The 23,208-nt window shown below is 45.2% G+C and overlaps 1 protein-coding gene across 22 annotated transcripts in view; it reads right to left on the minus strand.

Annotated features, from left to right (window-relative positions):
- LYPD6B (LY6/PLAUR domain containing 6B) overlaps positions 1-23,208 on the minus strand; it is a 238,395-nt gene that overhangs the window by 184,929 nt on the left and 30,258 nt on the right. For 3 of the 22 annotated variants that reach the window (XM_089329160.1, XM_089329148.1, XM_089329156.1), the window contains exons 1-2: positions 20,171-20,785; positions 19,132-19,256 (exon numbers count right to left, since the gene is read on the minus strand). The exons of 9 other annotated variants lie outside the window; for them this stretch is intronic. Coding sequence is in view for 1 of the 13 variants with exons in the window: in XM_089329173.1 (XP_089185299.1) it covers positions 17,683-17,762 (80 nt within the window). In the remaining 12 variants the exon portion in view is untranslated. Of the gene's footprint in view, positions 1-17,298; positions 17,452-17,682; positions 17,916-19,131; positions 19,257-20,170; positions 20,786-23,208 lie in introns of those variants that run through there. 10 more of the 22 variants (XM_008258572.5, XM_008258567.5, XM_070070939.2 and 7 more) reach the window with 6 other exon arrangements.

Below are 23,208 nucleotides of genomic sequence, written 5' to 3' on the forward strand. Positions count from 1 at the left end.
AGGAGCGACCGGGACTAGTACCCAGCACCCCCAACCAGGACTAGAACCTGGGGTGCCAGCACCGCAGGCGGAGGATTAGCCAATTGAGCCACAGCGCCAGCCTGATGGAGTTGTTTTTAACAGGCCTTTCTACTGCTCCCTGACTAGCCAAGAGGCACTGGTGGCCTAACATCCTCCTACAAGCAATTTGAGTCTCACTGATTAGCCTTCTGTGGAGAGGGCTGCCTTCCCATCCTCTCCCACTAGCCTTTGAGTGTTTCCCTCCATGCTAGTGGCAGAAACATTAGAGAAAGGATTTTGCCTCCAATCACAGGAATCTTGGGGTGGACATTGTGGTGCAACGGGTTTAGCTGCTGCTTGGGACACCCACATCCCATACTGCATTGCCTTGTTCAAGTCTCAAGTACTCTGCTTCTGACCCAGCTCCCTGCTAATGCAACAGAAAGGTAGCAGAAGATGGCCTAAGTACCTGGACTCCTGCAATCCACATGGGAGACCTGGATGGTGTTTCAGACTCCTGGCATTGGCCTGGTCCAGCCCTGGCTGTTGCTGACATTTAGGAAGTGAACCAGAGGATGGAAGATCGATCAATCAATCTCAATCTCTCTCTCTCTCTCTCCATCTCTCCTCCTCTTCCCTGCTCTGTCACTCTGTCTTGCAAGTAGATGAAAAATAACAAAACATTTTTTTTGATTTACAGCAGTGTTTTATTTTATTTTTTTTATCTTTTATTTAATGAATATAAATTTCCAAAGTACGACTCATGGGTTACAATGGCCCCCCCATACCGTCCCTCCCACCCACAACCCTCCCCTTTCCCACTCCCTCTCCCCTTCCATTCACATCAAGATTCATTTTCGATTATCTTAATATACAGAAGATCAGCTTAGTATACCTTAAGTAAGGATTTCAACAGTTTGCTCCCACACAGAAACATAAAGTGAAAAATAATAGATGATTTTTTTTAAATGATGATGAAATCAGATCAGACCTATTGTCATGTTTAATCCCAGTGAGAGTCAAGTTGGGAATTGATAATTTCTTTTTTTTTTTTTTACAGAAGATCAGTTTAGTGTACATTAAGTAAAGATTTCAATCGTTTGCACCCCCATAGAAACACAAAGTGAAATATACTGTTTGAGTACTCGTTATAGCATTAAGCCTCAATGTACAGCACATTAAGGACAGAGATCCTACATGAGGAGTAAGTGCACCGTGACTCCTGTTGTTGACTTTACCAATTGACACTCCTGTTTATGGCATCAGTAATCTCCCTATGCACCAGTCATGAGTTTCCAAGGCTATGGAAGCCCCTTGAGTTCTCCGACTCTTATCTTGTTTAGACACGGTCATAGTCAAAGTGGAGGTTCTCTCCTCCCTTCAGAGAAAAACATTTTTTAAAACTCGCAAGAAACTTAAGAAAATTTACCTTAACATACAAGTCTCTAGATGAATTCTTTGGTCTTCTCTTTGCTTTAGCAATATTCAGCTACCACCAAATCCATTCTTAGGTTCTGCAATTTTATAACCAGCTGAAACAAAGTTGGTTCTTAAAAGGAACTCACCACATCCACATCTTCACTGCTGGAACATTCTAAACATTTCTGATTATAGCCTTTAAGCCCATTGCCAAGAAACTACTTCAAATGGTTCCATTCCTATACAAAAAATTGCTTTAAATGGCTCCACTCAATTAGCTAACTCAACTTCCTCAAAGGTAAAGGGAGAAAAAAATAATTATGTTGAGCCACCTTCTCCCTATCCTAGTTGTAGCAGGAGGTCAAAGTCTTCCCTTCATCTCTTCCAGGTGGTAGGTTTGGGTCCCTCTCCATGGACTTTGCCATCAATTCAGGGTGAAAAAGATACATTGCCGAATGGCCCTGGCACAAAAGGAGATCATTAAGAGCTCCATAAAGAACCATCCTTATAGGGATACTAAGGGGCATTGATGGTGGGTGGTGGTTAATCCTATGGATTACACAGCAGATCCAATCCAGCTCTGGCACATAAAGATGTGTACTTAGGCAATGACAGCCTCCTGGTGGCTCAGTTTATTTATCATTATGGGGAGCATGACATATGAGGGTACTCCAAAAAGGCTGTAAAAAATTTTTAAAATTAGCTTATTTTGGTGCAAAAAAAAATGTTTCAAATGCATGCCTAGTATTTTCACAATGCACATTTTCTAAGACCCTTCATATCAGCATCTATGTCATTAGGGTTGAAGTGATATACAATGAGTTTACAGCTACAGAGTGCTGGGGATAATTTGGGTACACATCAAGCATTAGAAGGCTTTCTTGTTGCTACTGCTATGTGTGACCTCTTTTGTCCCTCCCTGGAGATATCCTTCAGGTCCAGTCCGTGCTTCCTCCAGAGTTGGTTTCCTTGTATGTCCCAAAATACTGTTTCCTGTCACCAGGACCAAATCATGGTTAGGCTGACTTTGAGAATCAAAAACTCCACAACTAAGTCTGAGACAAAATGAATAAGCAAAAGAAACTCAAGGAAGGACAAGGATGGCTGAGAGTCCAGGGGAAAGACTGACAAAGTGGGGAAATGAGGCAAGAAGAGACCCCATAACACTAGCCATCAAGAGAATGTTCTGGCCTATCTGAAAATGTAGGCTTTAAAATAGGAAGTCCTGGTTTATAAAACTGCCCTTCCAGGCTCTGTCCACTGAGCAAACCTAGAATGACCACCATTAGCAATGGATCCACCAGGCTACCAGATTGTGTTTCCAAATGCATTCCCCACAGAGAGAAGCCAGGGATTTGGAGTAATGATGGATGCCAAATCTAGCACAGAAAAACAGGCAGATGAACCTGGGCATCCGGTGGAGCAGATAACAAGGAACCACCAGTCCTAGCGACCCAATTCAAAGGATAAGTAGAGTATCAGAAACAATAATGATTGCAGTTGACTAAAGTGAATCCATAGTGACACTCAGAAAAGGGCAAATAAGAAAAATTTTATAAAAGAATGCCAGGGTCGGCGCCGTGGCTCAATAGGCTAATCCTCCACCTTGCGGTCCTGGCACACCGGGTTCTAGTCCCGGTCAGGGCGCCAGATTCTGTCCCGGTTGCCCCTCTTCCAGGCCAGCTCTCTGCTATGGCCCGGCAGTGCAGTGGAGGATGGCCCAAGTGCTTGGGCCCTGCACCCGCATGGGAGACCAGGAGAAGCACCTGGCTCCTGCCTTTGGATCAGTGCAATGCGCCAGCCGTAGCGCACCGGCCGTGGTGGCCATTGGAGGGTGAACCAACAGCAAAAGGAAGACCTTTCTCTCTGTCTCTCTCTCTCTCTCTCACTGTCCACTCTGCCTGTCAAAAAAAAAAAAAAAAAAAAAAAAAGAATGCCAGTAGGCTTAATGTGGAAGGAAATAAATTACAAAAATACCATTTTGCAAGTCCAGTGGAGGCACTGATTCAAGCAGAGAGCAAAAGAAGCTTTAAAATATGGTTGTTGCACAGTAGGTTAAGTCACTGCTTGCAATGCTGGCGTCCTATAACCAAGAGCCAGTTCCAGTTCCAGTCCTGGCTGCTCTACTTCTGATTCAGCTTCCTGTTAATGACCCAAATACTTGGGTCCCTGCCACCAATGTGCAAGATCAGGATAGAGTTCCTGGCTCCTGCCTTCAGACTAGCCCAGACCTAGCTGTTGCAGCCATATGTGGTAGTAAAATAGTAAATGAAAACTGACTCTCTCTCTCTCTCTCTCTCTCATGCGTGCTCTCACTCTCACTCTCTCTACTCTCTCTCCCTCCCTCTCTCCCTCCCTGTCACTCTGCTTTTCAAATAGATAAATAAAATTTTAAAATTTTAAAAAGAAAAACTGGGTTGAAAAATTGTTGGGAAAGAGCATATTTGCACATTGTCAAACATCACCCCAAAAACTCCTAATTGCATAAGAAAAGGTAGAGAGGAGGTGATATGGGCATTTGGCTCAACGGTTAAGCCGCCACTTGGAACACCTGTCCAAGTGCCTAGGTTCACGACTCAGCTCCAATTCTGATCCAGCCTCATACTAATGTCTACCTTGGGAGGCAGCAAGTAATAGCTCAAGTACTTGGGTACTTGCTACCCACATGGGAGACCCAAATTGAGTCTCGAGGCTCCTGGCTTCAACTTGCTCCAGTCCCAGCTGTTGTAGGCATTTGAGAAATGAACTAGTGGGTGGAAGATTTTCTCTCTCTCTCTCTCTCTCTCTCTCTCTCTCTCTCTCTTTAAAGATTTTATTTATTTATTTGAGAATGTAGAGTTACAGACAGTGAGAGGGAGAGACAGAGAGAAAGGTCCTCCTTCTGTTGGTTCACTCCCCAGATGGCCGCAATGGCAGGAGCTGCACCGATCCAAAGCCAGGAGCCAGGTTCCTCTTCCCAGTCTCCCATGCGGGTGCAGAGGCCCAAGCACTTGGGCCAACTTCTACTGCTTTCCCAGGTCATAGCAGAGAGCTGGACTGGAAGAGGGACAGCCAGGACTAGAACCAGCGCCCATATGGGATGCTGGTGCCACAGGCAGAGGATTAACCCATTGTGCCACAGCGCTGGCTCCTCTCTCTCTCTCTCTCTATCTCTCCCTCTCTCCCTTCCCCTCTTTCTGTCTTTCTCCCCCCTCCCCCATCTTCTCTCTTACCCCTGCCCTTCAAATCAATAAATACTTCAAATCGATAAATATGTTTTTTAAAAAAAAATGTATGGGAGTACAAAAAGTTCATGGAAAATGGAATTAAAACATAAGCTTATTTTAGTAAAAAAAAAAACTTAGAGATCCATGAAGAATTTTTCATAATACATATTTTCCACAAACTATTTAAAGACCCCTCATACGCATGGATTTGAACATATTTTGCACCAAAATAAGCTTTTAATTCCATTTTCCATGCACTTTTTGACATGCCCTTATATTATTACAGGGAAAAGATCCCACACTCATCAGCTCAACATCAGTTTCACTGAGACAGGAGGACATTATGCAAATTCACAATATCATCTGTGATGTTACGGCAAGATCTGAAGCTGCTCACACCTATAAACCTAACAACTGTTGCAGAAGATAAACAGGAGAGAAGAAGTAACACAAGAGGAACCTTTGAAGAAACCCATAATGTGTGGCATTTCTAAAAAAAAAAAAAAAACTAAACTAGCTTATATCCAAAAAGCTAAAAAAGACATGGAGGCTGTCACAGATTAAGAGATTAAAGATGCATGACAATGAAAGGCGACCAGTGCCGAGGCTCACTAGGCTAATCCTTCGCCTGTGGCGCCCGAAACTCCAGGTTCTAGTCCTGGTCAGGGCACCGGATTCTGTCCCGGTTGCTCCTCTTCCAGTCCAGCTCTCTGCTGTGGCCGGGAAGGCAGTGGAGGATGGACCAAGTGCTTGGGCCCTGTACTCATATGGGAGACCAGGAGGAAGCACCTGGCTCCTGGCTTTGGATCAGCGCAGCACGCCAGCTGTGGCAGCCATTTGGGGGGTGAACCAATGGAAGGAAGACCTCTCACTTTATCTCTCTCTCTCTCTCTCACTATCTAACTTTGCCTGTCAAAAAAATTTTAAAAAAGATGCATGACAATGAAAGGCAATACATGAGCCCTGATTGCATCCTAGTGTTGAAATAAATGTGGTTAAGGGGCTGGTGCTGTAGCATAGTGGGTAAGGCTGCTGCCTGCAATGCCAGCATCCCATATGGGCACCGGTTCAAGTCCCAGCTGCTCCACTTCTGATCAAGCTCTCTATTATGGCCTGGGAAAGCAGTGAAAGATGATCCAAGTCCTTGGGCCCCTGCACCTGCATGGAAGACCAGGAGGAGGCTCCTGGCTTCAGATTGGCACAGCTCCAGCCATTGCAGCCATTTGGAGAGTGAACCAGCAGATAGAGGACCTTTCTCTCTCTCTGTCTCTGCCTCTCTGTAACTCTGCCTTTAAAATAAATAAATTAATCTTTAAAAATAAATAAATGTGGTTAAGATGTTTTTCGAATAAGTAGGAAAATTTGAAAATGCACTAAGTATTAGAGAATAAGACAGAAGGCCGGCGCCGCGGCTCACTAGGCTAATCCTCCGCCTAGCGGCGCCAGCACACCGGGTTCTAGTCCCGGTCGGGGCGCCGGATTCTGTCCCGGTTGCCCCTCTTCCAGGCCAGCCCTCTGCTGTGGCCAGGGAGTGCAGTGGAGGATGGCCCAGGTGCTTGGGCCCTGCACCCCATGGGAGACCAGGAAAAGCACCTGGCTCCTGGCTCCTGCCATTGGATCAGCGCGGTGTGCCGGCCGCAGCGGCCATTGGAGGGTGAACCAACGGCAAAGGAAGACCTTTCTCTCTGTCTCTCTCTCTCTCTCACTGTCCACTCTGCCTGTCAAAAAAAAAAAAAAAGAGAATAAGACAGAATCATGGCCGGCGCCGTGGCTCAATAGGCTAATCCTCCACCTTGCGGCGCCGGCACACCGGGTTCTAGTCCCAGTCGAGGCGCCGGATTCTGTCCCGGTTGCCCCTCTTCCAGGCCAGCTCTCTGCTATGGCCAGGGAGTGCAGTGGAGGATGGCCCAGGTGCTTGGGCCCTGCACCCCATGGGAGACCAGGAGAAGCACCTGGATCCTGGCTCCTGCCATCGGATCAGCGCGGTGCGCCGGCTGCAGTGGCGGCCATTGGAGGGTGAACCAACGGCAAGGGAAGACCTTTCTCTCTCTGTCTCTCTCTCTCACTGTCCACTCTGCCTGTCAAAAAAAAAAAAAAAAGACAGAATCATAATTAATATTCTTAGGTTAATATTGTACTTTGGTAATGGAAGGGAAATGTCCCTATTCTTGGGTGATGCATGCTGCTGTATTTAGGGGTGAAATGCTATGATATCTGAAACCTGAGAGGCAGATACAGCAAGACGTTGTTAGCTAGTGTATTACAGATATGGTATGCAGGAAGTTCTTTCCTCTTTTTAGTAACCGCTCAGAAGTTATGCCTTACTGTGTTACTTTATTCCCATCCAAGGGTACTCTGTCTAGAGTCTGCAGACTGAAGCCCAGCCACTTGAGTTTCTGCACTGGTTTCCTTAGCTGACGGCAGGGGCATCTGCTTCCTGCACTCACACTGGGTTTCCTTTACAGAAGAAAATCAAGTAGAGCCAGGCAACCAGTGAGAACACTGTTCCACACCCTGAATTCTTTATTTCCTACAGGCAATGGGGTAGAAAGGGAGGCCTGAATTATAGCTGTACCCAGCCAGGTTCAAATAACAAGTTTTTCCGGCTGCCTTACTACATGGTGATTACTAAACCACACAATGGGAATCCACCCAACCTGGGCATTCCACCAGGACTAGAAAAGTCACCCATAATTTCAAATAATAACAATGACAACCACAGTTCATGAGCACAGACTGTGTACCAGACACCATTCTAAGTGCTTCTGTGGATCCTATACTTGCGGATTTTCCAGATGAAGTGTATCTTTAACATATTATCATTAAGTACTACCATCAGATATTGAATTAAACACTCATTGCAGGCAAAGACAAAAAAAATCAAGCGAACAAAAACCTGTATTATAGTTCACTTTCAGAAAGCTAAGTCCTCCTTGCTTGAAAAACCAGAATTAGTTCTGGGGTGGGAAGAGGTTCATTAGTTCTCTCCTAAACACCATTAATGCAAATACCCCCTCAGATTCTTTCACAATTGGGCATCCACAGCATTTAGAAGGAGAAAGAATTTATCACAGTCAAAGTCACAGCTTGCCTCCTATCTACACAGCAATCAAAGCAAACACATATCACTTCACCCAGCTGTGCCTTTCTGGGCAACTCTAAGTGACCACCTCACTATTGCTCACAGCTCTCTCATCACACATCAATGCTAGAAAATTCAAAAGAATAGATGAGATGTTTCCATCCTCAAAGTTACTGCAGACAGTTATCAATACAAAAACTAAACTTCAAATACCCCACGACAGAATAAAAGGGGAAGGAGAGACTTCAAACACCAAATCATGGACATCAGCAACAGACTCACAAGAACATGCATAAAAAAAGAAAGAATTGAAAGCCATTCAGAAAGTGACTCCATTATTTAACCACACAGGAACCTTACAGAAAACAGCATTTTTTCATTAACAATATTAGACAGCTACACAGACACCAATTGGAAAGCAGTAGTTATCACTATAGGATACCTGGATGAAATCTCACATAATATTGACCAAAGATGCCAGACACTAAGAACTACATACTGCCTGACTTTTTTATATTTATTTATTTTATGTATGTATGTAAATTTCAAACCAAGCCAAAATGTATGTAAAATTCAAACAAAGCCAAAAAAAAAAAAAAAGAAGATACTGGCAAAATTTAGAATAGTGATTGGGAGGGGGTACAATAGTGGGGTTGCTGGTGAGGTGCCATTTCTTGATACAGGAGCCAGTTCAGAGGGTGACAATTCACTGAACTGCATTCTTACACAAGAGTACTTCAAAATGTTATGGAAAATGGAATTTAAAAATAAGTTTACTCTACTGCAAAAATGTTTTGAAATCTATGCATACAAGTGTCTTCAAAAAGTTCATGAAGATACACATTATGAAAAGCTAATGCATGGATTTCAGCTTTTTTGGCACAAAAATAAACTTATTTTTCAATTCCATTTTTTCACAAACATTTGGAAATACCCTCTACGTATGCTTCTTCACATGTAAATTATACTTCAAGGCCGGCGCCGCGGCTCACTAGGCTAATCCTCCGCCTTGCGGCGCTGGCACGCGGGGTTCTAGACCCGGTTGGGGCGCCGGTTCTGTCCCGGTGCCCCTCTTCCAGGCCAGCTCTCTGCTGTGGCCAGGGAGTGCAGTGGAGGATGGCCCAAGTGCTTGGGCCCTGCACCCCATGGGAGACCAGGAGAAGTACCTGGCTCCTGCCATCGGATCAGCGCGGTGCGCCGGCCACAGCGCGCCGGCCGCGGTGGCCACTGGAGGGTGAACCAACGGCAAAGGAAGACCTTTCTCTCTGTCTCTCTCTCTCACTGTCCACTCTGCCTGTCAAAAATAAAAAAATATATATATACTTCAAGAAAAAGCTCATTTAGGGACCAATGCTGTGGTGTAGTAGGCTAAGCCTCCACCTACAGTGCCAGCATCCAATATGGGCACTAGTTTGTGTCCCCACTGTTCCTCTTCCTATCCAGCTCTCTGCTATAGCCTAGGAAATCAGTGGAAGATGGTCCAAGTGCTTAGGTCCCTGCACCCATGTGGGAGACCCAGAAGAAGCTCCTGGCTCTGGCTTCAGATCAGCTCAACTCCGGCCATTGCGGACATCTGGGGACTGACCCAGAGGATGGAAGACCCTTCCGTCTCTCTCTCTCTATCTGTAACTCTACTTCTCAAGTAAACAAAATTTTTTTTAAAAAGTTTATTTAAAGAGTCCACATTGTGGCACAGGGGGTTAAAGTCACTGCTAACAATGCCAGCATCCTGTATCACAGCCCAATTACAGCCCTTACTTGTTCCACTTCCAATCAAGATTCCTGCTAATGCACCTGGGAAGCAGCAGAGGCTCCCAAGTGCTTAAGCCCCTACCATACACTTGGGAGACCCAGATGGAGTCCCAGGTTACTGGCTTTGGTATGGACCAGCCCTGGCTGTTGTGGCCATTTAGGGAATGAACCTGCAGATGGTAGATCTCTCTCTTCTCTCTCTCCCCCTCTCTCTACCTTTCTCTCCCTCCCTCCCTTCCAAATAAAAAGAAAGTAAATAAAAATTTTTAAGAAAGAAACAACCTCAGCAATGATGATATTACATAAAATCATCAACTTACAGACAGTGAAGAGCTCAAGGCAATTAGCAGCCAACATCTAAGTCACACATCTGTAAAGTGAAATGAGACACAGTCCCTGCAACAGCAGTACAAATAACTCTGCAGGCATTAGCAAGAATTGCTGGTGGGAGTAATTACAAAGGCCTTTGATCTTCTATTATACCTGCTCTCTGGGATTGCAAAGAAGCCAGTAAACAAACCAAGCAGAGCAGTCCTCTGACACAGCCACCTGCCTCTTCATCTGTTTACAGCACCAGGCTCACATCCAGCCACCTCTGCTGAGCTTAGGGAGGGACCAAGAGGTTCCTAATGTCCGGAAATAAAAACATCATAACTTAAACCGCAACTTCACATAAATTCTGTCTGCTCTACATATACAGGATCCCAATGAGAGCACAAATCTATGTGCCCCATGTTGGCACTGCCTGATATATTGGATTCTTCAGATGAAGAAGGAATAGGAAACTTCAGAAAAGTAGCACAGACTGCCGCTGAAGGCCTCCCAGTTCTAAGTGACCCCCTTGCCTACTGTTCTGAATTGTGCACTCCCCACCAAAATGCACACATTGCAGTTCTAATTTGTAACTCCTCAGAATGTGACCTTATTTGGAAATAGGTTCATTGCAGATATAATTAGATAAAATGAGGTCATCCTGCAATAGGGTAGGCACTAATCCAACACGACTTGTGCCCTTATAAGAAGGTTAACCCTGGACACACACACACACACAACACCATGTAAAGTTCGGAATTCTGCTGCCACAACCCAATGAAGGACCAGAAGCCCAAGTAAAGGCCTGGGACAGTTCCTTACTTATGGGCTTCAAAGAAAGCACTGCCCTGCCAACACTGACTGCATCTCACCTCCAGAACCGTGACCATAAATTCCTGTTGCATAAAACACCAGTTTGTCACTCTGCCACGGCAGCTCTAGCAAACTAACAACACAGACTTAGTACCTGCTTTGGCAATACTGAAAAATAAAGCAGCACCATCCTTACCTTGCAGATGAAGAAACTAGTGCAAAGAGGTTACAGGGTTAACTTAAATCACAAAGAATTCAAGAATCAAGACAAATTCTGTAGCAAAAAGTTGTGAGAAGTAAAATACGAAAGAAATGACAAACTCTTATTCCCTAGATGCTTGCTAACTCCGAGGGGACTTAAGATGTTTCTGTGTATGGCCATCGCCGCAGCTCACTAGGCTAATCCTCCGCCTGCGGCGCTGGCACACCGGGTTCTAGTCCCAGTCAGGGTGCCTGATTCTGTCCCAGTTGCTCCTCTTCCAGTCCAGCTCTCTGTTGTGGCCCAGGAGGGCAGTGGAGGATGGCCCAAGTGCTTGGGCCCTGCACCCGCATGGGAGACCAGAAGAACCTGGCTCCTGGCTGCGGATGAGCATAGCACGCTGGCCGCAACGTGCTGGCCGTAGCGGCCACTTGAGGGGTGAACCAACGGAAGGAAGACCTTTCTCTCTGTCTCTCTCTCTCTCTCTCTCTCACTAACTCTGCCTGTAAAAAAAAAAAAAAAAAAAAAAAAAAAAAAAAAAAAAAAAAAAAAAAAAGATGTTTCTGTGTAAAAGGAAATCTGAGGACAAAGGACAAAGTTCATCCTGAAGGTCCTCCTAACCCTGCAAATCCAAGCCAACGCTAGCCTGCCTTTCCCCATAGGCTCATATTTCCCACGGAAGGAATGACTTGCTTTTCAAAAACTGAATCTGCTAAAAATTAGGATGTAGGAACTGAAAAGGAAGCAAAGAAAAAAATGGAAAAAGAGGAAGAATATGAATAGAAATGGCATTTTAATAAGTAATGAGACTTCAAGGGTGGCTGGCATTCAGAATCACTTGTGAACTTTAATACAGAACTAATCTACATTGTCTTCCAAAAACGTCAGTCCAGCAAAAACTCTGCACAAGGGTGTCCATTTCAAATACAACCATAGGAAATAAAAATGAACCTCTAAAAGCAATCCATGAAAGTGGGTTTTATGAATTGATCTCTGGCATACAGCAGCTAAGAATAAAGTCTAAATTACATTAAACATTGATAATACCAAAATTCAATTTAATATTAGCTAGAACCCCATGGCTGGAGTTAAAGTCTACAAAATGGAAATCTACTCATATAGAAATATTAGTTGAGCATCTGCTACATGCTAGAAGCCAGTCCAAGCACTGAAAATCAGACCCAGTGGTGAGTAAAATAAATCCTATCCCAGTCCTTGGTAAGCTTACAGTTGAGTTCACAGATTGGAACCCAGAGGTAATTCACAATGTAATAATATTTGCTGGCTTCTAACGGTGAAAATTTAGTGATAGTGATCTTAAAAATTTCCATTTGTTCCTACAAGTTTTAGAATTAGTCAGATCTCCATGACTTTGAAATGGGTTCCTCAGCCAGGGCTTTAGGCATCTTTTATGTATGTCATATGGGAAGAGCGTTCCCTTTAGTGTTGTCTAGCAACCACAGAAGCAAAACAAGCTCAGCCAAAGAAGGCCAAGGTCACTGATTTAATCTGAAACAGACTAGATATCTTTAGTCCTCCGCTCTACCAGCTGAGCTATCGAAGGGAGCGCAGACTAGATATCTTTAAAAAATTGTACTCATCTATTTCAGGCATGGAAAGCCAAGACACTCTGGCAAAAGATCTCTGTGAGTGAGATCCCAGTGGAAAGAACAGGTCTTCCAAGAAGGAGGTACCTTTCTCTGAAGGGAGGAGAGAACCTCCACTTTGACTATGAGCTTGTCTAAACAAGATAAGAATCGGAGAACTCAGAGGGCTTCCATAGCCTTGGAAACTCATGACTGGAGCATAGGGAGACTACTGATGCCATAGACAGGAGTGTCAATTGGTAAAGTCAACAACAGGAGTCACGGTGCACTTACTCCTCATGTAGGATCTCTGTCCTTAATGTGCTGTGTATTGAGATTTAATGCTATAACGAGTACTCAAACAATATATTTCACTTTGTGTTTTTATGGGGGTGCAAACTGTTGAAATCTTTACCTAATGTATACTAAACTGATCCTCTGTAAAAAAAAAAAAAAATTGTCAACTCCCAACTTGACTCTCACTGGGATTAAACATGACAATAGGTCTGATCTGATTTCATCATCATTTAAAAAAAATCATCTATTATTTTTCACTTTTTGTTTTTGTGTGAGCAAACTGTTGAAATCCTTACTTAATGTATAATAAGCTGATCTTCTGTATATTAAGATAATCGAAAATGAATCTTGATGTGAATGGAAGGGGAGAGGGAGTGGGAAAGGGGAGGGTAGTGGGTGGGAGGGACGGTATGTGGGGGAAGCCATTGTAATCCATAAATCGTACTTTGGAAATTTATATTCATTAAATAAAAGTTAAAAAAAAAATTGTACTCATCATCTTGACTATACTTATTATCCAGTCCAAGCCATTGTCTCAAAGAAAAAAAAAATGAGCCCTCCAACATATGCAGAGGTGGCAAGTGCAAGGCATTTCATGAACAGGGAAGGGACCAAAAGCCAATAGAATACCCACCGTAGCAGGTAACAATCAGGCCTCTGCCCTGGATTGTGACCATTCCCAGGGAGAGGCAGGGGTACAAAGTGACTGCAGCATGAACCTCAGAGCTACAGAAGGGACTTCTCAGTCCTTCAAGGACTCTCCTTGCCCTGACACTGTGGCCCTGAGCCACACTGTCAATCCACGTGTTGACTGTCACATTCCTCATGGGAGTCCTAGGATTTGCCTTTGCTGTGGGGCACCAAGCAGTTCAGAAGCAGCCTCTTCAACAAGTCTGCTCTTCAGGAAGAGGCATCAGCAGTTGCTGCTATGAGCAGCAACTCAGTGGTAGCCAACACTGCCCCATTAGGACTGGATGCCATCTCAGTGACATCAGACTACTTGCAGTCAAGTGACAAATTGGAAGAACACCTGTCTGTGTGATGAATATCAGTTTTTACATTATTAATTTTGCAATTTGTCCATTAAAAAGATGCCTGACATCTCACAAGATAGAAACTGCCACAATGCTCATGGCATTGATTTGTCACTGTAGCACAGGTGAACTAAAAAATGGGCAATTACTACGGCATATGTTCATATGGAGAGGCTCAGCTCACCAACTTTAAAGAGCAAGATCCATGGGGGCCGGCGCTGTGGCGTAGAGGGTAAAGCCACCGCCTGCAGTGCCACCATCCCATGTGGGCACTGGTTCAAGTCTCAGCTGTCCACTCCCGATCCAGCTCTTTCTATGGCCTGGGTGTGGGGAGCAATCCGGACTGGACTGAGTTACTGGAATTAAGACTTATTCTATGCATCTGCTCTCCCACAATATGGCGCTGGGAGAGAAGTAAACAGCTTCCGCACAGCTGCCTCCAGTTCAACTAATAAACTGTAGGACTTGCTCCTGATTGGAGGAGAGCAGCGTACTCGGCGTGTGGGCAGCCGAGTTGGGATTGGCGGAGGAGGACTATAAAGGAGGAGAGAGACGGCATGCACCGGGAACATCTATGGGGAACATCTGAGGGAACACCTGTGCAGCCCCCGAGAAGAGCCGGCCGGCGGTGTGCCGCTCCCCTGCGGAAGTGGGGAATGTGGCCAGGGGGAACTGCCCTTCCACGGAGGTGGAAGGGATAGTAGCCAACCCGGGAAGAACCAGCAGCAAACCCGGGGAGGGCCGAGCAGACAAAAGAACAGCGTAGGGTCCTGTGTCGTTCCTCCACGAAGAGGGGGAGCGACACTGGGAAAGCAGAAGATGGCCCAAGTCCTTGGGCCCCTATATTTGCATGGGAGACCCAGAAGCTCCTGGCTCCTGGCTTCAAATCGGCGTAGCTCCAGCCATTGCAGTCATCTGGGGAGCAAACCAGAGATGGAAGACCGCTCGTTCGCTTGCTCTCTCTCTCTCTTTCTGTCTCTGCCTCTCTGTAACTCTGCCTTTCAAATAAGTAAATCTTTAAAAAAAAATAATAATAAGATCCCTGAAAAAGTAAGGATGGAAATCTTCAAACCCACTTGTTCAAATCATTTTAAAAATAGGCTCAAAATACACACTTTGAAAGAGCTGCTCCAGCACAGTCCTAGGGAAAATTTTTAAAGCTATAATTGCCATTTCTTACTACCCATCATATTGTCCTAAAAAAATAATCAAAATTTATCAAACTAAGACTTCCAAATACAAAGGGAACCTATTTTCAGAGTTAATTTGCTGTGTCCAGGTAGCTACTTAAGCCTGGGCAAACACTAAAGCACTGCCTGCCCAGAAGCAAGTCCCACTGTCCCCCAGAGCCCTCCAGAAAGACAGGAAGGTGGAGGCGGGCTGCTTGTGCTCTGGGCACACCCCCGTCCAGCCTCTTGCCTTATCTTTTCAGAGTTGCAGGAGACTTCCTGGGAATTCAAAGTGAGTGGTTCTGTGGCATTTTACAGGACACTGATCACTAAGTCGTCCATGGCGGTGCATTCCAGCTGGGTTAGCAGTTTGGCTATAGCTGGAGGCATGATTTCTCATCACTGCAAATTACAAAGCCCAGAGCATATGCGGGAGGGTGGGCTGGGGACTGCCAGCTCTGCACATCCCCGGCTAGGAATGTTTCCACTGCTCCCCACTGAGAGCCTCCTCCTCTCTCCTCCCCCCATAACCAGTGCCAACCTCAGCACATCTGAACTTGGACACCACACAGCCAAGGAATTTACCAAAATGCCTTGAATACCCCAATTTTAAAACATTCATAATACTCTCCATAATGAAATGGATGTGTTCTATCCATTTTTCAATCCTTTTTTTTTCTGTTTTCTGTCTTTAATCCAAGTGAGAATTTTCTTCTCCACCTTGTTGGGTAATACATCCCCACTGTAGTCCACGTATTAGACACAGAATGGTTTTTTAAAATTTCATCACATAGACACAACCACCACTAATGTTTCCTTCCTGTCTTTTTTCCACACAATGTTTAGTCTGCTTCACACATAATTTAAAATATATCCTAAATATTATACATCATTTTAGTTGTAAAGCAGTCCATTTAGTTATTATACTATAACTTACTTACCCATTCACTTGTTAGGCAATGAACTCACTTTCAACTTTTCTTTATTATAAAATACACTTTAAAGAAATCTTTGTGCCAAATCTTTTTCGGCATGTCAAGAACTCCCTTGATAACAGATGTCTAGAATTATTCTATATGTACTAAATTGCTCAGAAGAACAAATTTTATTTATTTATTTATTTATTTATTGACAGGCAGAGTGGACAGTGAGAGAGAGAGAGAGAGACAGAGAGAAAGGTCTTCCTTTGCCGTTGGTTCACCCTCCAATGGCTGCCGCGGGCGGCGCACTGCAGGCGGCGCACTGCAGCCAGCGCACCGCGCTGATCCGAAGGCAGGAGCCAGGTACTTATCCTGGTCTCCCATGGGGTGCAGGGCCCAAGCACTTGGGCCATCCTCCACTGCACTCCCGGGCCACAGCAGAGAGCTGGCCTGGAAGAGGGGCAACTGGGACAGAATCCAGCACCCTGACCAGGACTAGAACCCGGTGTGCTGGCACCGCTAGGCGGAGGATTAGCCTGTTGAGCCGCGGCACCGGCCAGGACAAATTATTTTAAAGCTTTCAAAAATACATTGCCAAAGGATTCTCGTGAATTTTGGTGTTGAAATCTGACATATCACCCTCCCATACGCAAAACATTCTCTCCCCAGTCCTGGTTCTCCTCTCCTGCCTTGGCCCCACTCAGCAAGGGACCTGGCCCCAGCTTCCAGGTTTAGGTCCTCTCACTTGTAAGCGCTGGGGGTTCGCTCTGTACTTGCTTTCATTGAGCCTGTTTTCACTCATCCTCCAGCCCTACCACAACACACTTAGGAAAGTATTCTATTAACATGCATGGATCACATGTTTACCTCACCTGCTTTTTAGAATATAACACTTAATAATTGGAGACTTTTTAAAGTATTAACCCCCAAAATACCAAAAATAGTCCTATGGCAAACCCTCTAATTCCTTTTCTGTAGAAGTTTGCACAAGTTCCTAGTCAAATTCAGGTCATATTCAAATTATCCACATTAGTCTACATGAAAACTCCTTCTATCCGAGGAGCTTTCAATAGTTTCTGCCCTCTAGTCCTTCATTTCCACAAAGAAACAACTTCCCTTTTTTCTTTTCTTTCCATAAGAACTTTAACAACTTTCAAAGAGTTCGAAATCATGTTTTGTTGGCTGCTTTTTTTCCCAATATCCCACAAATTATTAATTCTATCACACTAACAGATTTAACACAAACATTTGCACTAACCTTAAATTACTCAGAAATGAGAAACAGGGTAAAACGTACACACAGTAAAACATGATGTAAAACCTCGGCCATAAATGTACATAATCATTAAAATAGAAGTGGTCAATCTAAGCACAACTGGCTGTTTCTACATTTTTCTATTAATATTTGTGCTTATTCAATCAGAACCAGCACTGCCTCATAAAAAAGAGAAAAGTGCCAAAGATTTAAGAACAAATTATGTGGGGCCAGCATCCGGCACCGTGGCTCACTTGGTTAATCCTCCATCTTCGGCGCCGGCACCCCTTTTGGGCGCCAGGTTCTAGTCCCAGTTGCTCCTCTTCCAGTCCAGCTCTCTGCTGTGGCCCAGGAGGGCAGTGGAGGATGGCCCAAGTGCTTGGGCCCTGCACCTGCACAGGAGACCAGGAGGAAGCACCTGGCTCCTGGCTTCAGATCGGTGCAGTTCCAGCTGTAGCGGCCATTTGGGGAGTGAATCAACGGAAGGAAGACCTTTCTCTCTGTCTCCCTCTCTCACTGTCTATAAGTCCACATGTCAAATTAAAAAAAAAAAAAAGAACAAATTATGCAAAGGAAGGGAAAAACAGAGGGAGAAAGATTTCTGAGTTGAAAAGTAAACATCACAAAGGTGATTTTACCACTTAAATCTATGCTTGCAAATTAAGAAAATATCCTCAACATTTAACTTCAGCAGCAAAGCCCCCAGAGTGACAAACATGTGGAGAGGAGCTCTCTTTCCAGGACCATCGCCTCCTTTCTTCACTCCAGGTGGACCGCACAGTCACTCCGACACCTGAGGCCAATGCCATGGGAACGACAGAGGGCAGCTGCTTCGCAAAGCTTCATGGGCCTCGAAATCACCTGCTGATTCTGATGCAGGAGGCCTGGAGTAGAACTGAGATTTTGCATTCTGACAAGCTGTGCTAGGGATACGGGCTCTGCTAGTCTGTGGACCAGACTGAGTAGCAAACACACACACTGCAGCATCTAGGAATTTATAATCATTGGATTTATTTTAAAAAGTTTCTCACATGCAGCTTCAAATGACTGATTGGCTCACTTTGCTTTATAAAGTACAGTCATCCTGCAATATCCCAGGGAGACTGGTGTTGGGACAGCGCCTTGCCCCCCATTAGATGCCAAAACCCATGGTTCTTGAAGCACTTGCATACAAGCTAGGCAATCCTGCCATATACTTCAAATCCTCTATTGATTACTGATAATACTGAATATAATGTAAATCTATGTAAATAGCTGTTTTACATATTATGTAGGGAGCCATGACAAGAATAAAGTTTGTGCACATTCAGTACAAAGGCAATTTATTTTTCAAATATTTTCCATCTGGGGTTGGAGGAGTCTGTGGATGTAGAAACTGCAGATACAGAGGGCTGACTGTATAAGGTCCTTAAAAGGAAAAAGGGGGCCAGTGCTAATCCTTGCCTGCGGCGCCGGCACCCCGGGTTCTAGTCCCGGTCAGGGCGCCGGATTCTGTCGCGGTTGCCCCTCTTCCAGGCCAGCTCTCTGCTGTGGCCCGGGAGTGCAGTGGAGGATGGCCCAAGTGCTTGGGCCCTGCACCCACATGGGAGACCAGGAGAGGCACCTGGCTCCTGCCTTCGGATCAGCATGGTGCACTGGCAGCAGTGCACCCGCCGCGGCAGCCATTGGAGGGTGAACCAACAGCAAAGGAAGACCTTTCTCTCTGTCTCTCTCTCTCACTGTCCATTCTGCCTTTCAAAAAAAAAAAAAAAAGGAAAAAGGACACCCTGTTTTTCCTTAAGATTATTAACAGTAATTGAGCATAGTCTACTGTAGATTAACAAAATGTGTAAGACACTAGTGACACACATTCCCTAGAGGAAAGAAACCGTCAGCTGGGGGAGGGATAGCAGGGAGAAGGCTCACGCTGCACATTCACTCGCAGTTTTTAAACATTCAGCCACATGAGTGAATTTCCTATTCCGAAAATAAATTGTACTTTAAAATTTTAAAGCATTTTGTACAATATTCTGGAAGCTCAATAAATGTTAACTCAAATTAATCCATTTCCCAGGAAAGTAAGTAGTAGGCCCAGGGAGACCACTTACCTTAAATAAGTTAGCAATTTTCTTCAAAGAGGGAACATCCCTTCACGTCGCCACCTTCTAGGGTCATGCCATTCATCTATTTTTTATTATAATAACATTTTCAGCTGGATGACTTGCCTCTGTGCCTGCAAGGACCCAAGAGCATCCTCTGATTCACAAGAGATTGGAAAAGACTTCCATGTGTGCCCCCTAATAAGTCAGGTTCCCTTTGCTGGAAGCAGGAGAAAAGAAGAGAACTTTCCATCCCCTGAACCTCTGCTCTGAAAAACTGAGAATAAAGCATGTTTGTGCTGTAATTGTTATTAATAGCATCGGTGTTTAGATCTCCATAGATATAACTGCAATGAAAATCAGAAGCCAGTGGAGAGAATGAGAGAAAGAATCACAGAGGTGACCCCACAGCCGACCCTTCAAGTACACATTAACTCGACCGTCTGACCTGAATGCATATTGACCCAACCCCACCTGTACATTCACAGGTCTCCACAGCAAATACATTATTCTTTACATAACTTGGTCAAGCCTTGGATATGTGACTCTCTGAAAGTATTAATTATATTTGCAACTGCTAAATTAATATTCATGCATAAACTCTTAAATGCTTGTCTGGGTTCTGATCTTCTATTGAGTCACCGCCAGGCCAACTGAACCGTGTCTACTGAAGCTTCCTTCCCCAGGCCTCTCTCCTATTCCTCTACTCTCCCTTTGCACTGACATGGCCCTGGTCTGGTTCTCCATGCCTTCACCCCAGCTCCTGGTCCTCTCCCTGTTATACAGCCTGTGCTCATGACTGACGGCATCAACAGCAATGGCTAAAGGGACAGGATCAGAGCTAGGCAAATCCAGGCTGAAGGGAAGCTGAGTGCCCTTGCTCTGCCAGAGGACTTTTGGCAATGGTCCAGCACGTGTGTCTATAGAAGCCCAGTCAACCATGCCTACTTCATTCTCTGAGGCTGTTAACCAAGGACACAGAGCAGTGGTGGGGTGAAATCCTCAGGGAGGGCAAAGGATGACCTGGCAGCCCAGTGGGTCTTCTCACCTCTCCACTCAGCACACAGCCCAAACAGCCATACAGCACAGCCCACACTGATGCCCAGCAACACAGTGGGAGGATGGTGAGAACAAGATGAGCCCAGCCAAGAGGGCTGCGGTTGCAGCAGGATTGTCAGTGCCAAGCAGGAAATCAGAAAAGAAACTTGGAAATCCAGACCAAGAAAAGACTGCAAGGGCTAAGGCGAGGGTATCATGAACGTCACGTGTCTGCTCTCACCCAGGGCTTGAACTGGTTTCCTAGCTGCCAGGTGATGGGTGTGAGGCTCAGCTAGCAATCAGAAATTGAAGCTGGCACCGCGGCTCACTAGGCTAATCCTCCACCTTGCGGCACCGGCACACCGGGTTCTAGTCCCGGTCGGGGCGCCGGATTCTGTCCCGGTTGCCTCTCTTCCAGGCCAGCTCTCTGCTGTGGCCCGGGAGTGCAGTGGAGGATGGCCCAAGTACTTGGGCCCTGCACCCCATGGGAGACCAGGATAAGTACCTGGCTCCTGCCATTGGATCAGCACGGTGCACCGGCAGCAGCGCGCTGGCCACGGCGGCCATTGGAGGGTGAACCAACGGCAAAGGAAGACCTTTCTCTCTGTTTCTCTCTCTCACTGTCCACTCTGCCTGTCAAAAAATAAAAAAAAAAAATTTTTTTTAAAAATCAGGAATTGAGAGATGCTGAGCTGGTCCTGCCAGTAAAAAGCAAGAGGAGCTACACATGGGCAGGACTGCAGACAGGAGCAACAGCTGCTAGCCTGCTGGTCTGTGCTCCCAAAAACTCCTGGGAGTTGCTCCTGCCTCACCATTATCATCATTAAAAGCACTAGAGACTCGGTAGGGTGGACCCCTGATAGACGTCCCCTCTTATGACCATTCTCTTTGCCCACTATTCCCCAGCCACTCTGGCTTCTTTGAAGTTCTTTAAACAAACCAGGTAAGCTTCCACCCCAGGGTCTGCACTTGCTGTTCCCTCCACCCAGAAGGTTCTGCCCATAGGCACTTTCAGCACTTTCTCCTCCTTCAACCTTCCTTCAGGTGTCTCAACTTGCCTTCCCTGGCCACCCCACAAAAATTGCAAAGCCTGTCCTCCACCATACCAACAGGCTCCTTTTCCTGTGTTCTCATACCATTTATCACACAACCATTCTGTATGTTTTCCTGATATGTTTACTGTCGCTTTCACCAGAAGCACATGGGTTAAGAGTCTAGAAAGGGTAAACAACTTTTCAAGAGAGAAAAATGGGCCGGCACTGTGGCTTACTAGGCTAATCCTCCGCCTGCGGCGCCGGCACCCAGGGGTTCTAGTCCCGGTTGGGGAGCCAGGTATTAGTCCCAGTTGCTCCTCTTCCATTCCAGCTCTCTGCTGTGGCCCAAGTGCTTGAGCCCCTGCACCCGCATGAAAGACTGGGAGGAAGCACCTGGCTCCTGGCTTCGGATCAGCGCAGCCAGCTGTAGCGGCCATTTAGGGAGAGAACCAACAAAAGGAAGACCTTTCTTTCTGTCTGTCTCTCTCTCTCTCTCTCACTGTCTAACTCTGCCTGTCAAAAAAAAAGAGAGATAGAAAAATGATGTCCCAAGCAAAAGATCAAATGGCCACTTGCAGCCATTTCCTTCTTCCCACTGCACGGCCATTGGTTTCCAGTCTTGAACACCCAGACTCAGAGACCTCCTCCTTGAAGTTTTCTTTCATTAATCTCCTTTTCCCAAATTCCCACAACGTTGTCTACTTCATGTAAAACTTCACACTAACCAATAACACCTGTCTCTTCTGTGCTATTGGGAGAATTAAGTGAGTTAATCCATGCTTTAAAAGCACTGGGGCATGCTCAGTCCTTGCTAAGTATCCACAAGCTCTCACTTGTTATTTGGTTTTGTCCCTTGTATCACATCCTGATGCATGTCTTGTTTATAAGGCAGCTAGATGATAACCAAAGAAAGAGCAAAGATCTTATCCTATATTTTAGGGTCTCAGTATATGAATATAGATTTTGAATAATTCGCTGTCAATTGAAACAATGGATTTCAAGTATCAAAGATTCATTTGAAAACCCACAGAGCTTCTATTTAAATGGTGATTTTAATCCTTTGGCTCTTCCAGGACTGACCTGGTGTGCAAATACAGCAAATCCCCAAAAATGGCATATATAATAGGAACTTCACTAGAGCACAAATAGCAAAGCCAAAATACTTTATGAAAGATCAAACAAATATTGACTCAAAGAATTTCCCCCAAGGCAACTGTTATAGTCTTATCTTGAATAGAATGTTTGCACAGCTAATGAAGTATTGCCATGGACTCAGCACAACCCTGGGCAGACCCTGCCAAGCAGAGTTTTCCATTCCCACTGTCTTATCACTACTTACAAAGCCCTGCACAAGCCCCTCTCCTCCTAGCACCTCACCTATCAGTACTCTAATGCCAGGTGCGGGATTAAATGATAAGTAAGTTATACACCTTTCATCCATGGACAAAAGATAATGGACTCTCAGTGCCTAAGATTCCATTTCCCTGTCCCAGGGTAAATATGCTCTGTCATTACCCTCCCAGAAGTCAATGAGGCTGCATCTGGTACTACCTGTTGACTTCTTGGAAATGTATGAAATAGTAGAAGCATGCAAAGAGAAAAGAATTCACTGGTTTCACAGAACATGCCTGCTTTACACCAAATCCTAATGAGAATTTACTTCCTATGGTTACTAACTGTGAAGCCAGCCAGAATATAGGAGCTTCAAAATGCACCTCCACATCATAAACTGTGCAGTGAGTTGGCTCCCTGCTGATAGACACAGGGCTGTCGCACTCCTGAAGGAAGTCAGTAATCACAGAGAGAAGACCACATGAGTCATTCACAGCTCTTCTGCCTTGCCTCTTTGCATCTGGCCACTGAGTGCTAAGGGCGATCCAGGCACTATTGTAAGCAATAAGAAGACAATGGGGAATAATATAACCTCAGGAAGATTATATCCTGGTGAAAGAGGGGGAAAGAGATCGGCAGGATAAATGTAGAATTTCTACTGTGTTAGGTATTAGCAAATGTT

Source organism: Oryctolagus cuniculus, chromosome 3, assembly GCF_051225735.1.
Source record: "Oryctolagus cuniculus isolate XC-2025 breed Fujian yellow rabbit chromosome 3, ASM5122573v1, whole genome shotgun sequence".
In the NCBI taxonomy this organism is placed as follows: domain Eukaryota; kingdom Metazoa; phylum Chordata; class Mammalia; order Lagomorpha; family Leporidae; genus Oryctolagus; species Oryctolagus cuniculus.